The sequence below is a fragment of the Thermothelomyces heterothallicus genome (genome assembly GCF_042370625.1).
Source record: "Thermothelomyces heterothallicus CBS 202.75 unplaced genomic scaffold P884_scaffold_13, whole genome shotgun sequence".
Taxonomy (NCBI): Eukaryota; Fungi; Ascomycota; class Sordariomycetes; order Sordariales; family Chaetomiaceae; genus Thermothelomyces; species Thermothelomyces heterothallicus.
Window position 1 is genome coordinate 358,872 of NW_027192574.1, and position 14,411 is coordinate 373,282.

At 59.6% G+C, this 14,411-nt stretch overlaps 5 protein-coding genes across 5 annotated transcripts; 3 read left to right on the forward strand and 2 right to left on the reverse strand.

Annotated features, from left to right (window-relative positions):
* Positions 1-228: 228 nt before the first annotated feature.
* On the reverse strand, positions 229-2,079 carry P884DRAFT_244627 (translocation protein Sec62-domain-containing protein). Its single transcript, XM_069440381.1, has 4 exons — positions 1,704-2,079; positions 1,364-1,647; positions 736-1,296; positions 229-665 (listed from the first exon to the last, which is right to left on the reverse strand). The coding sequence occupies exons 1-4, from the start codon at positions 1,861-1,863 to the stop codon at positions 450-452; spliced, it is 1,221 nt and encodes a 406-aa protein (XP_069297033.1). The 5' UTR covers positions 1,864-2,079; the 3' UTR covers positions 229-449.
* Positions 2,080-4,001: 1,922 nt separating this feature from the next.
* On the forward strand, positions 4,002-5,564 carry P884DRAFT_278099 (uncharacterized protein; the record flags this gene model as incomplete). The annotated part of the gene is made up of 1 exon (XM_069443151.1): positions 4,002-5,564. One exon carries the CDS (start codon positions 4,002-4,004, stop codon positions 5,562-5,564), a length of 1,563 nt encoding a protein of 520 aa, XP_069297034.1.
* A 1,954-nt stretch (positions 5,565-7,518) lies between these two features.
* P884DRAFT_202131 (3-phytase A) lies at positions 7,519-9,057 on the forward strand (the record flags this gene model as incomplete). Its single annotated transcript, XM_069438398.1, has 2 exons — positions 7,519-7,574; positions 7,632-9,057. 2 exons carry the CDS (start codon positions 7,519-7,521, stop codon positions 9,055-9,057), a joined length of 1,482 nt encoding a protein of 493 aa, XP_069297035.1.
* A 627-nt stretch (positions 9,058-9,684) lies between these two features.
* Positions 9,685-11,116, forward strand: P884DRAFT_330137 (uncharacterized protein). Its single transcript, XM_069445667.1, has 2 exons — positions 9,685-10,058; positions 10,185-11,116. The coding sequence occupies exons 1-2, from the start codon at positions 9,957-9,959 to the stop codon at positions 10,866-10,868; spliced, it is 786 nt and encodes a 261-aa protein (XP_069297036.1). The 5' UTR covers positions 9,685-9,956; the 3' UTR covers positions 10,869-11,116.
* A 1,084-nt stretch (positions 11,117-12,200) lies between these two features.
* On the reverse strand, positions 12,201-13,714 carry P884DRAFT_28421 (Intradiol ring-cleavage dioxygenase-like protein). The gene is made up of 2 exons (XM_069443705.1): positions 13,252-13,714; positions 12,201-13,138 (listed from the first exon to the last, which is right to left on the reverse strand). Exons 1-2 carry the CDS (start codon positions 13,622-13,624, stop codon positions 12,363-12,365), a joined length of 1,149 nt encoding a protein of 382 aa, XP_069297037.1. The 5' UTR covers positions 13,625-13,714; the 3' UTR covers positions 12,201-12,362.
* Between the last annotated feature and the right edge of the window lie 697 nt (positions 13,715-14,411).

Genomic DNA, 14,411 nt, shown 5'->3' on the forward strand with positions numbered 1-14,411 from the left:
ACTCGAGAGTATTATATCGCGGCTGGATGAATGACTTTGGAGTAAATCTAATTATCGCAGACCGAGGTTTTGCCTCTTCACGATCTGATCCAGTTTTGCGGGACCGTCGTTTTACCGGGCGGCTGCTACCGTTCCATGCATCTCTGGACAGTATATCCGAGTCAACAACGAGGCTTGAAGCGACAGGATGCTGATCGTCACGGGGCACAGTTTCATGTCAAAGTCGTGAACAGACTCCGAGCGCTTGCGTTCAAAAAAGAGCTGATTGCGGCCTCCACGGTGGCGCAACCACAATTTCCCCAAAGAGATCCATTTATGAATAACCAGATATACCTTTTGAACCGGCCTTGAGCAAACCAGATTACTGCAGGCCTAAAAGTACATGCGCAGTCCCCCCCTCCCTTTCCCTCATTTCCACTCGCTCCCCGCTTGATGCTGTAACCAACACATCACTCGTCATCCTCCAGCTCCTCCACCCTCGGCGCCATGTAGTTACTACGTTGCTGCGGAGCCGTGGATACCTGCGTAGAAGTCGCGGTAGTAGTAGCAGTCGCAGGGGCTGGCTGTCCGGTAGTGGCGGAAAAAGTCGCTCCGGCAGCTGCCGAGCCACTCGCCGACTTCTCCGACTTCTTGCTCTTCTTCTTTTTCTTCTTCTTGCTCGCAGGCTGGGGAATCGTTAGACAGGAGTTGTGTGAAAGAAGCAAGAGAGGGTTAGCTAAATAAGGGGCAACTCACCTCGTGCCACGCCCAGACGGGCTTGAAGCTATCCACCACCGAGACATCCTCCCACAGGTTGGGGAAGAGCCAGAGGCCCGGCGGCAGGATAAAGTACGTCACGCAGAAGAGAATGACGCGGAAGATGGCCATGGCGAAGAACAGGCCCATGAAGCACAAGAAACCCCAGCTGAGGTAGTAGCCGCCCTGGCGCAGCTTGACGGGCCACAGCGGGTAGCAGACGAGGGCGAAGATGACGGCCAGGGCGAGGCCGGCGTACACCTTGCGCATCACCTGGCTGCCCTCCCACAGCCAGACGTAGTACATGTCGTCGCCGGCGTCCTGCTGCGGCTCGATGCGCACCGTCCACAGGCCCTTGATCCGCTTGCCGCCTTGCTTCTTGGCGTGGTCGTGGCCGTCGTGCGGGTCTGCCTTGACCACGCGCAGGGCCAGCATCGACAGCGGCAGGAGCTTGAAGGCATTCTCGAGCGAGGCCCGGTCCGTGATCTCGGGAAGGGCGGGGTTCTTCTTGCGCGCGGCCTTGTAGGCGTCGGACTGGAGGGCGCGGAGGGCGCGTTTGACCTGGACAAAAATGAACGTGTCAGACCGAGCGGTGATGGGGTCGGATTTGCGGGCTAGGACAACTCACCCTGAACATGTCCTTGCGCTCGCCATTGAGAATACAAGTGCGCGGCTTCAGGTTTTGGCTGCGCAGGAACTTGGCGAGAGCCAACGCGACGGGGTTAGGTGGCCCCGGAACGATGGGCCGGGGCTGACCGGGGGTGTGCTGGTGCTGGTGAGGGTGAGGGTGAGGGTGCTGGTGGGGGTGCTGGTGTTCATGTTGATGGCCACCGCCTTGCTGGGCTTGCTGCTGCTGCTGCTGCTGCTGCTGCTGCGCGTGCATCCGTTCTTGCGCCTGCCGCTTGAGGTGTTCTGCAGTCGTTAGAGATGAGGGCCGCGCCGAGATGGCATCCGATGACGAAGCTCACCAATGAACTGCGGCACGGTCATGCCCATCTTTTCGGCGTCAATCGCAAGCTGCCGTTGCATGGCGGCGATCTGCTCTGGGCTGGGCATCATGGGCGGCATCTGCCCGCCCTGGGGCCCCTGGGGGCCCTGGGGACCCTGCGGAGGAGGAGGAGCTTGCATCGCTCCGAAAGTTGCCTGCGGCTAGTCGATGTGCTCGACAACCGATGGTAAGACCGTTGGTCAAATGCAAGCGGTCGAGTGAATTTGCGCAAATCTGTCCCACGGGTCAATTGAAACGACGCCGCGCAGGGAGTTGTGCTGAGTTGAGGTCGAGCCTTGTGGGCGTTTGCTGGTGTTCGAAGTGAATCGGCACGAAATCCGTACACGTATCTCAGAACACCCCCTGCTGCACCTTGGTCTGTGCCCCAGCTTCTGAAAGCTTGGCGGAAATTCAAGCCAATTGGGCTAGTGGAGGTGCCGTTACAAGCCCGTCGCAGGCCTGTCCAAGCCCGGGCACGACGTCGCCCTGTGGAGTTCGGTAAATCATTGTTCCGAACCGAGACATCTGGTGGCTGTGGTCGGGTCGGGCACCCCACAGGGCTGATTCGCAGCGAGTATCATCAGCCACTGCCGCTCGTTGCGCAAACACTTCCCGACCCTCCAACCCAGGGACCTCGAAAGAAGTCAGGTCTCGGTAACGTTGCAAACGTTTACGACCTGTAGCATGTGAAGGAGGCGCATCTGGCCTTACCGATGGTTAACCGTTAAAACTGGACGGTTTCTGCTGCACGTGTTTTTATTTTTTATTTTTTTATTTTTCATTTTTTTTTCTGTGCTGCCGGAACACACTATTTTTCGGTTTCAGCAGCGCGTTTCATCCCCGCAGGCCCTGAGCCAGTCAATCTTTGGACTTTTTATGATGCCCACACCTAGGTATGGAGTAAGTTACTGATAATCGACACTTGAGACCTGGGGAGCGCGCGGCCGCTCACGGGCGTGCAAATTCGCTGCTGCGCAACTCTTGACGTCGCCAGGTCCCTCGACTAATACAGACATTGTTTGCTTTGCCTCTCGGCGATGCTCCACACACACACACACTCTCTCTCTCTCGTATGTGCATATGGATTATAACCACGCTTCCGGGCATCTGGCATCTGACAGAAACCAATCGGCCACAGCGGGAATCTCGGCAGATGCGAGATGTGCGACCCTCGCTGCAACAGCCGTGAGGTTCCCGCGCAAACCAATCTTGGGCGACGGCACAGCTTTTGAACAGAACAACCTACCCGATCGATGCAACGGTACCCTGCATCCGCCTGTCGGATGGCCGGCATCGACCACGATCGAAACAAGCCAAACAAGGGTCTTCCCGCTGGCCTGGGCTAACACAGATCTCAAATCGCAATCCGCCGCAGGTCCCGAGCGACCGGCCACGGGCCAACGCCCTCCGCGCCGCAAGGTCCAGTTTCAGGAAAGAATAGCAACGCCTCATTTCCTGACTTCCCTTTACCGTGTACGAGTTTCACCACTAGTCTCACATTCTTTCTCTGTCCATTGCCTAATGAGGGGATCGGGCTGATGGGGACCCGGCCAAATCTTGACGGCCACGAGACAACCCCCCACCCCCAATTCCGAGAACGGCTGTGGCAATGCGGTTGCGAGAGTGGCACCAGAGTGGCCGCCGTCCAAGAATCGAGTGAGACATGGCACGAGGTGCGGCACCTTTCGCGGCACGCCACTGGTCGATGCCCCAAACTGGGTGTGTGGACGACAACCCTCTGTATCGCCCTCCCCCCGGTCCTGCAAGCGCCAACTGGTTCCTTGGCCGGGCCGCGCCAGCCTATCAGATGCCGCCCCCTGTGACCTCACATCTGGCCGCTGTCCACCACCAAGTCAGCCACTGCTCAGCCGGGACTGCAGAGTATGCAACAATCCCGTCTGGCAACATGTACGGATTACAAAGTGAAAAAGATGGCGGGTCCGCCCGCGCCGCGGCATCCTGCTTCCCTTCTCATGCGCTCTGTCGCCATACCTCTCTCTGTCCCCAGGTGCTGGTCGCTGGACGTCCTTTCGTTCCCATCTAATCTGCTTTACCTTCTCTCTCACCCGGCCCGAGGCATGAGGTCAGGTCTTTTCTATACCTTTTTAGTGGCTGCGTGAACCTCGCCAGTATGGATCCCTTTTCCTCTTACTCCCGTTCTCCTTCTTCTTCTCCTCCTCCTTCATCTTCCTGGCTTGCTTCCATTGCCTCATGTTGCGGCGGATCCCGCAAGAAGACTCGATCGAGCCACTCGGGCCATGGAGCTGAGCCAGACGGTATGCTCATGCCCACCGGCGCCGAGAGGAACTTTGCCGTCTTGCGAGACCAGCCCGCCGCCATCCCGCAGCCGTCGGCAGAGCCGGTGTGGCCGAGCGAGAGGACGTACGAGAAGACACTGGGACGCGAGGCGTCGGAGAAAACGAAGCTGTGGAGGTCGGCAAGTCGAGAGAGCTCGGCGAGGAGGAACTTGTTCTCGAGGATTTCATCACCATCAGTCCGCCGGCTGCAGATCTCGGGACCGACGGATTTCCGTCACTTGCACTCCGAGTCATTCCAGTTCCCACCGCCGCCGCAAGAGTCTCGCCCACGTCCCAGCTCGTTCCGGCCGATCGAGCTCAGCATCTATCGGCAGGAAAACCGCCTCTCCGCCATCCTGCCGCACATTGAGTGTAACATCACGCCGCCGCCCCGGGCGTACACGGGAAACAGCTCGAATTGGGAGGACGGCAGCGGCAGCAGCGCTACCCTGACGCAAGAGGCTACCTCTGCACATGAACGGAGCCATTCGGCCATGTCTTTCCACCTCCCGCGGAAACACAGCAGGCAGATGTCCGAGGCTAGTATGAGCCCGCCGAGGATACCGCCCAAGTCGAGAGCAAGAGCGGCCACGGCGCCGAACACGGAGCGGATCGTCGAGCGGATCGCCAGCGCCATGATCGAGAAGGAGCGGCTGCAAGCCGAGATCAACTCGCTGGTCCAGCGCCAGAGCCTCTATCTAAACAGCCGACCCTCCACCGGCTACGACGTGCGGGGGCTCGAGCCCATGCCGTCGATCCCGGCGCTGCCGGCAGCTGGGCCCTCCTTCGCCGAGCGCCTCAGCACAGATGACCGCCCGCGCACCGCACCCTCGTACGCGCACAGCATGGCGCCGCACGAGAAGACGCCGGAGCTCACCGCGTCTGCGCAGTCCTCTCCCCCGCGGCGACACGACCGCGTCACAACCCACAACCGTTACGGCAGCCCCTCGACCAGCAGCGACGGCCGCGTGATTACGGCCGACTTCCCGCTCGCGCCTCCCCTGCCGCTGGTCCTCCGACCGCCGCTCCGCAAGAAGAAGTCCTTCTCGCGCGTCTCCAACTGGCTCTTCAACCCCGACGCCGCCGCCTCCCCCGCGGTCGCCGCCGCCGGCCACGCGACGACGTCCCCGCGCCCGGTCAAGGAGTCGGACGGGTTCTACCAGTGCGTCGCGCCGCCCGAGGGCCTGCCGCGCACCAGCATGGACACGTCCTCGTCCGTGTACACGTGGGAGACGGGCGGCAACAGCGACGGCGACAGCAACGGCGACGGCGGCGGGGCCAAGACGCTGCCGACGGCGACGACGGCGACCACCTGGTCGCCCGACCAGACGCCCAAGCAGGGGTGGTCTTCGTCGACGAGGCACACGACCCCCGTCCTCGGCGGGTCCGAGAGGGCCGGGCTCGGGTTCGACAAGGAGACGGGCGTCCCTTCGGGCGCGGGTGCGGGTGTTGCTGTGGACGGTGAGGAGGGGGACGGGCTGGGCGTTGATGACGGTACGAATGCGAACGGACACAGGCCGCTGAGCGTGGGTGTTGCGTTCTAATCTTTCTTTGTGTGGGTGTGTATGTGTTTTTTTTTGGGGGGGGGGGAGGGGGAATGTTCTTGGTAATTACTTTTTCTACCCTTCTTTCTCTTTCCTTTATTCTGTTCAGCAGGTATACCCCGTGTTAAGTGTACAGGATTATGGGACGGGTGGGTGGATGGACTTCTAGAAGGCCGGATAAGGAAAAAAGGGAAACACGAATATGGCGCCCTGGGTGGCGCGTCGAGCTGGATGCTTGACGCTGGTCTGGCAAACATTTTTTTCTTCTAGCACCCAACCTAGTACTCGATAGAGTGTTTCGGGGCCAGGCGGTTTGCGCTGTGTTTTTACCCATCACCAACTAGTGCTACTACTACTATTGCGGCTGTTGATGCAGCCGTGTACCAAAGACGCCGCGGCATCTCCATTGATACTTGTAGTTTTGATAGATCAATATTTGGGAGGTTGCGCTGGGCTCTGAAACCCCTCTTGCTGTATGTAACGTGCGAGCACAGTATGTCACTGACAAAGACGATTGCATGCGCATCTTTTTTTGTTGTGTTTCAGGCCTCGCTCGTATCTAGGGTATAAACACATTGAAGACTACATAAATATGCGCAAGACGTTGACATTAACGGGGTCCTGCAGCCGCCGCAGATGCATGTCGTGATTAATACCACGCGCCTGCGTAAATTAGCTAGCCGCCGCGCTGTTTCACTCGGTTAGAGACGGACAGGTGAGACGGGTCTCGGTTAAGTATATTGGAATGCAAGGTTGAAGGTGTAATCTGCATAGCGTGGAAATGAAAGGGCCCTGTGGGCAGCCAGGAAGGTGAGACGAAATCAGGAAGGAGGCAGCGGAAGCTGTTGTTCTCAAGTGCCCGTGGTCATAGCTCCAGGATTAAGTATGGATATCCCATGCCAAACTGCTGGCTTCGAAAGCGAGTACGGAGTAGTGTCCATTGTTCACGAGGGTTCCCCAATGTGTTAGACATGCCTGAATCATTTTGTCCTATTTTTGGATTTCAACTGTTTCTCTCGACTGTGCTCGGTAGCGACTGTGCCGCAAGGTACACTACATACAATAATCATACATCGACCTTCCGTAGGAGTGCTGAAATACCCGACACGCTCTCCCTGGCATGTGCCTAATGGCTTTCGTGTAACTCAATCGAAACGGATCAGCAAGTCCATTTGCTGTTGGTTGAGATGTACGATTTACAAACACGTGGAGAGGTGAGCCACAGCGATAGGCTTCTGGAAGGATTCTGGCGTCTCGGAAAGAGGGCCGCTCGCCCCACTAACCGGCGCCGATCTTGACATGGGGCTCGCAGGGGTTTATGTACACTAATCTGTACACTACACTAGTGCACGGAGTACTCCGTACACTAGTGTATGGGGCCTTGTCTGCCTGATCTTGGGCAGTCTTGGCGGGCCGATTGTACCCACCTAACCACGGGTAGCCTTGGCCCGGCCAACTCACGCCGCCCTCATGTTTCGGGGCCAGTCAGGCAGGCAGGCACTCGGTCAGGTACACACATGTCGGGCTCCTCGATGCTGGGTGACATCGAGGCGATACTGCATTCTAACTACAGTTGGCATAGATCTACGCCGGAACGTAACCCGGGATAACCCGGGATATCGCTTCCCTGAGCGAGCGCGCTGCTGAGGATCATACAACCCAACAACCGACGACGGTGCAAGAAGGTTGGGGGGAGGAAGAAATCAAGGAAAAAAAAATAGGGGAGTGGGGACCAAGAGAGAAAGAAAGGAGAAAAGGGTGGGGGGAGAGAAGAGAAAAAAAACTGAGGAATATGGCGTCGCTCTTCGACTGGTTCCGGAAGGGGCCATCTGGGTACACATATGCACCTCTTCCGCACGGCAGGGATATAAACCGGGAGTGCAGTCCGACCGATCATGCCGAGCCTGCCCGTCTCCAGACTTCACGGTCGCAGAGGACTAGACGCGCGGTGAAGATGACTGGCCTCGGAGTGATGGTGGTGATGGTCGGCTTCCTGGCCATCGCCTCTCTGTAAGGAGCGATTCCAGGGGTCCGATGTGGGTTAAAAGAAAAAGCTAACGCCGCCAGACAATCCGAGTCCCGGCCGTGCGACACCCCAGAATTGGGCTTCCAGTGTGGTACGGCCATTTCCCACTTCTGGGGCCAGTACTCGCCCTACTTCTCCGTGCCCTCGGAGCTGGATGCTTCGATCCCCGACGACTGCGAGGTGACGTTTGCCCAAGTCCTCTCCCGCCACGGCGCGAGGGCGCCGACGCTCAAACGGGCCGCGAGCTACGTCGACCTCATCGACAGGATCCACCATGGCGCCGTCTCCTACGGCCCGGGCTACGAGTTCCTCAGGACGTATGACTACACCCTGGGCGCCGACGAGCTCACCCGGACGGGCCAGCAGCAGATGGTCAACTCGGGCATCAAGTTTTACCGCCGCTACCGCGCTCTCGCCCGCAAGTCGGTCCCCTTCGTCCGCACCGCCGGCCAGGACCGCGTCGTCCACTCGGCCCAGAACTTCACCCAGGGCTTCCACTCGGCCCTGCTCGCCGACCGCGGGTCCACCGTCCGGCCCACCCTCCCCTACGACATGGTCGTCATCCCGGAAACCGCCGGCGCCAACAACACGCTCCACAACGACCTCTGCACCGCGTTCGAGGAAGGCCCGTACTCGACCATCGGCGACGACGCCCAAGACACCTACCTCTCCACCTTCGCGGGACCCATCACCGCCCGGGTCAACGCCAACCTGCCCGGCGCCAACCTGACCGACGCCGACACGGTCGCGCTGATGGACCTCTGCCCCTTCGAGACGGTCGCCTCCTCCTCCTCCGACCGGGCCGCAACGGCGGACTCGGGGGGCAACGGGCGGCCGCTGTCGCCCTTCTGCCGCCTGTTCAGCGAGTCCGAGTGGCGCGCGTACGACTACCTGCAGTCGGTGGGCAAGTGGTACGGGTACGGGCCGGGCAACCCGCTGGGGCCGACGCAGGGGGTCGGGTTCGTCAACGAGCTGCTGGCGCGGCTGGCGGGGGTCCCCGTGCGCGACGGCACCAGCACCAACCGCACCCTCGACGGCGACCCGCGCACCTTCCCGCTCGGCCGCCCCCTCTACGCCGACTTCAGCCACGACAACGACATGATGGGCGTCCTCGGCGCCCTCGGCGCCTACGACGGCGTCCCGCCCCTCGACAAGACCGCCCGCCGCGACCCGGAGGAGCTCGGCGGGTACGCGGCCAGCTGGGCCGTCCCGTTCGCCGCCAGGATCTACGTCGAGAAGATGCGGTGCGGCGGCGGCGGCGGCGGCGGCGGCAGCGGCGGCAGCGGCGGCGGCGGCGAGGGGCGGCAGGAGAAGGATGAGGAGATGGTCAGGGTGCTGGTGAACGACCGGGTGATGGGGCTGAAGGGGTGCGGCGCCGACGAGAGGGGGATGTGTACGCTAGAACGGTTCATCGAGAGCATGGTGTTTGCGAGGGGGAACGGCAAGTGGGATCTCTGCTTTGCTTGACATGGCCACGCCCGAGATTGAACAGCACTTGTGATGGGAGCAGAGTGTGGTATTCGAGATAATAATAGTTCACGGTTTTCGAGAATCAAAAATCGGTTGGACTGGCGAAATTTAAGTTTGGCGCTGCCGAGTCTGCATTTTCCGTTCCCTGTTGTTGCCTTCTTAATGGTTTTTTTATTTTATTTTTAAATTTTCACACAAACCTTTTATTGTCTTTTTTCTTTCTTTTTCTTCTTCTGCACATCGGACGGGAATTGTCGACAGCACCTAAGTCCCCATGCTTGTTCACTCTGTATCCTGTAATGTACGGATTACAGAAAGTAGCGTACGAAGTAGCCACGCTCGCAATCTTCTTAATCCCCGAAACTCCACGCCATCTCCGCACCCTGCGATCGAACCTCGTCGAAGCAGAAACACCACGGACTATGTACGGATTACGGGAATAACCTTGGCGCGCATGGATTTGGTGTTGAGAGGCATGCCAAGCTTTGGTCTTGGCATGCATGGCCTAGACCGCGCAAGTGGGCGCGGTTGGCCCGGGAGCGATCGATCTCTGGGGTCCCCCGCTTCTTTGGGAGCTTCGGGCTCTTCGGGCTCTTCGGGCTCTTCGGAAACGGCCAGAAGCCAGGCAGCCAACGACCGCTGCCGTGGCACAAGGCTGCCGGGGCGCCGCAAACCAAGTTCAGAGTCTCCAGCTGCAATCCGAATCCTATCGCCGAAAATTTGCCCTCGCGCACATTCCATCATCCATCCCCACCACGCGCTCGCGCCGCTCAATCGAGACCTGTACTCTCTCTCTCTCTCACCCCGCGCCCCGCTGGATGATACGATACCGTTGCCGGCCGTTGTCGCATCCGCATCTGCTGCCTGTCGCATCCCCCACCTGAGCTTCGCACACCATGAACACGGCCGGAGCCGTGATCCTCGCCCTCGTCCTGCTTCTCATCGGAGCAGGTGTGGGCTGGATCATATTCACACGCATCCGGGCGTCGCGGCTTGGGGTAAGTCGACCGACCCTCTCTCCCCTCCGTCTCGTTCTCCCTCTTTTTCGCCATCCCTCTCTCCCGATAGGGAAGATAGCAAGTCAAGACAAGATGCTGACAAAAAGGATCTCTCTGCGTCCTCAGCTGCCCCCGCCCCCGCTCAGATCCTACATCCCCTTCCTCTCGCCCGGCTCGACCTCGTACGGCGGCGGGCCGACCCCGGCGCCGGGCGGCATCGTCGGCTGGGTCAACGACAAGATCCGGCTCATGCGCCACCGCAACAAGCGCACCGCCGCGGGCGCCTACGAAGGCCCCGCTCCCGCCACCCCTTACTACGGCGGTCGGTATCCCGCCCGCGGCAACAACCCGTCCGCCCCCGCCGAGGACGACGACCCCTGGGACTCGCGCCTCCGCGGGTACAACCCGTACGAGGAGGAGGACGACGACGACGAAGAGCGCCGGCGCGGGTCGGGATACGGCCCCGGCGGGGAAGGATACCAGATGAACCTGCCCGTCCCCGCGGCGCCCGAGGAGGGTGCTGCCAGTGCTGCCGGTCCCTCCGGTCCTGCCGGCGCTGCCAGGGTTGCTGGCCCTGCCGGTGCTGCCGGTGCTGCCGGTGCGCGGCAAGGTGGGCACGACGAGGAGGGATGGAGGAGGGGCCGGACCGAGAACCCGTTCGGCGACGACGCCGACCCGAGCAACCTCAGCGTGAGGGGCGTCAGTCCGCGGCCGACGACGGAGGGCGGTGCCGCCTCGTCGTCCTCTGCCGCGAGGAGCGCCGCGAGGGAGGACCGCGATAGGACGTCGATGTTCCGGGAGGACGTGTAAGCCCGGGACGTGCGGGAAATAAAAAAAGATCACGGGTTGTGAGTTTTGGGTTGGGGAAGGCGCTGTGTCGCCTTGTTTTGCGGACGGTTTCCGGATTTCTGTCGATTTCCTTTCTCTTTTCTTTTCTTTTATTTTTTTTCCGAACCGATTTATCTTGCTATCTGTGGCATTGGGATCTGGCTGGGGCTTCGGGAGGAGTTGGGCCGGCGGTTTCCTTCTGAATACGTCGATTTTTTTTTCTTAGGGTGGGGGGGGGGGGGGATTGTGTTCGTATCGCCATGATCGTGGTCTTTTTGGTCGTACCCTGGTGGCCCAGTGAGCGGTTACAATGGTGTGACCTACTCCGTACCTATGTGTCTTTCCGAGAGTGCAACCTGTGCCTCTGGATATGATCGGGAACGCAATGCAACTGTCTAGGTAAGATTGGAGGAGTGGAAGGCGAGCGGATAGAGAACCATCACGTCGCTGCGCAGGGCCACAACAGCTGCGATATGGTTGAACTACCGAATATGTCTTGCGCTATGTGTATCGGGGAAAGCTTGCGTTCATTGCTCAGCGGGCCAGCACCTTCTTGTATTTTGTCATCGGACCTTAGGGGAGACGTGCACGGTATTTACACAGAACGTGTGTTCCAAGCGCAGAAGGTCCAAAATCTTGGCGCTTCTGCCTGACTTGTTTTGATTTATTGGAGCGTAGTTTGGCCTTCCCTCCTTTCCGGTCACCGAACACAAATCTCAGTCATCAATCTTCTCTCGCGACTGCGTTGGAAAACATCAGAAACATCTCTTAACTTGGTTGTTCAACAGCGGCACACAATCGCATAACCAACTATTGCAGACGATCAAGTCACTGTCCAAGATTCAACCTGGCCACAGAGCAGGACCGCCGAAGCGGCAAGTTTCGTCTCGGAACACAAAGGACAAGGAATAGAAAGAAATCAATTGAGGCAATTAGACTCACCAGTTCCACATGTGTCCACACCATCCACCACCAAGGGGCCACCGACACTCGCTCGAGAGTAGAAGGCAAAGCTGAAGGTTAATATGCCAACTAGACGACGCCGCTTGACCGATATAAGAAAAGAACCGAGAGAAGAAAATGCTGCTGCTGCCCGGATGAAAGGACGAGCTAGCAAAGGAAAACGAACTAAGCGAACGGGCTCGGGGCTCATCCCGGCCTACCTACCCTAACCCCATCCAAGACAAGTTGAGGGCTAAACGGGTAATTTCCCTCCTAGTTTAGGCAGAAGTCGACGGGGGAACCACAGCTTTTGAATTGACAGATGGCTGCATGTATGTACGTTTTGTGGCGGACTAACTATCTACGGAGCTCTGGGACACACCACCTCTTCCTCCCTCGCAGAACTGACGACCAATCTCCGTCTCAACTTCTTGACTAGGACCTTGAGCCTTGGCCGTCACTCGTTACGAACCTTGTTCTCCCACTCCTCCTCCTCCTTCTCCTCCTCGTCTGAGCTTAGGTTCGCCCGTCCGTTTAGTGCCGGGCGCGGCGGCCGATGCCACGGCCGACGTTGCCGGTGGGGACGGGGAAGCCACCGGTAGGGAAGCTGCCAGTCGGGAAAGAACCGCCGGGACCGCCGGGACCGCCAGCGTCGGGGTTGGCCCTGCCGCCGCCCTCCTCAAGGTAGACGGCCGGGCTGATGGCCTCGGAGCGGGTCGTGTCGATGCCGAAGGCGATCCAGGCAAACAGACCGTCGGAGAGGTTGTCGCCGAGCAGAGTGTACTCCATGACGGGGTCGACGCCGTCGGTGGCGGACTCCTGGGCCATGATGCTGTCCTCCTCGTTGGTGGTCAGCGGCTGCTGGTTGGACGCGTACGGCTCCAGCTTCTCCACGGCCGTGATCAGCGCCTGGTCGAAGAAGGCCTGGCCGACGTGGCTGGCGTAGTTGTCGAGGCCGAGCGTCTGGTTGGCCTGCAGGGTCGCGTTGGTGTGCACCATGATGTGGATGTGCGTCGCCCGGCCGGTGTAGTGGCCCGGGAAGACGGACTCGAACTGGGCCACGCCCTCGGCGTCGGTCGGCTGGATACCGCGCAGGAACGTGTTGTCGAGGTTGCTCGCGTCCGACGAGTCGCCGTTGCCGCTCGCCACCACGCCGCCGTACACGCCCGTGGCGTTGCAGTGCCAGATCTCGACGTACACCTCCGGCACCGGCTCGCACGTGGCCACGTCGACGACCTGGTACTCGAGGAGGAGGGGCAAGCCGGGCTGGTCCTCAACCACGTTCTCGCGGACGTACTCGCCGGCGACGTCTGGGAAGGGAGGTTTTTGTCAGTTTGAATCCACAGAGAGAGAGAGAGAGAGAGAGAGAGAGAGAGAGAGAGAGAGAGATGACGACCGGTGAACTAAGGGCTGCTTAACTTACAGTACGGTCCCTGGGTGACCTCGGGCGTCAGGAGGCACGAGTTGTAGCCGGCAAACAGGGTGGCGGCGTCGGTGTTGGGGGTGTAGCCCAGGGTGGTCTTGTTGTGGTCGGTGCCCAGGACGTCGCTAAAGTCGCGCTTGGTGAGGCCGCGCTTCTGGCGGGCCTTCTCGACGACGGCCTTGCGCCGGACAATGTTGCGAGACTCTGTGCCGCGGGCTCTCAGCTTGTCGGCACAGTGGGCGAGCGAGGTGCGCTTGGCGTTCTGCAGGTAGGCCCGGCGCTCGGCAGCCTCCTTGCTAGCATCGTGCCCCGGGTGAGCGGCAACGAGGCCCGCGAGGATGGCGAGGCCGGAAACAGCCTTGGTGAAAAGCATGCTGGAGGAGAGAGAATATGTGTGAGAAGATACAATTGTATGTTGAACGAGGAACTTGTGTCGACAAAGATCACGGAGAAACGACGACCTTTGCCCGGGGAAGCCGTCATCTATATACTCTTCTTGCCAAGCTTCCAACCCGCTTCCTGCGTAATGCTACCTCGAGATCACGATATCGTCGTCATGCTCGCCTCCAGACTTTGTGGCAGGGTAAAATGCCGTCAGGGACGGAGTAGCTGAACCTGCCCTCCAAGGCTCTTCCCCGTCCACCAACCAGATGTTTCCTAATGATTATCCCGGATCTAATTGGAGTCTCTCCTGGGTCGTCTGCCCAGGGGTCCACGCGCATGGCGCACTGGAGCATGCATGGAAGTCGGATCTGACAGCCTCATTGGGTTCTGCCGCGCGGCAACTCCCGTATATTTGCCGGAGCTTGGTTCGCCCCTAAACTCTTGGCCGGGCTTTCCATAATTAAGGGGGTATTGTTTGACGCGCAACGTCAAGTTTAAGCGGGAGTGTTTGTGGGGCGACGATTACGCAAGCTCTCCCACATCCCGGACGATCGTCGAATCCCGGAGGTTGCGAACTCGGAAAGGAATTCGCCGGAAGAATTACCCCGTATATGATTAGGCATTTGGGAAAAAGATAGAATACTACACTACCTGTGTACATCCATACATACAGGACCACGGGGCTGTGATGTGGCCGTGTCTAGATCGTCTAGTATACATCGTAGCGAACATTTACATTCGGATCCCTGCTGTTTTCTCGACCCAAGCGGAGAGAA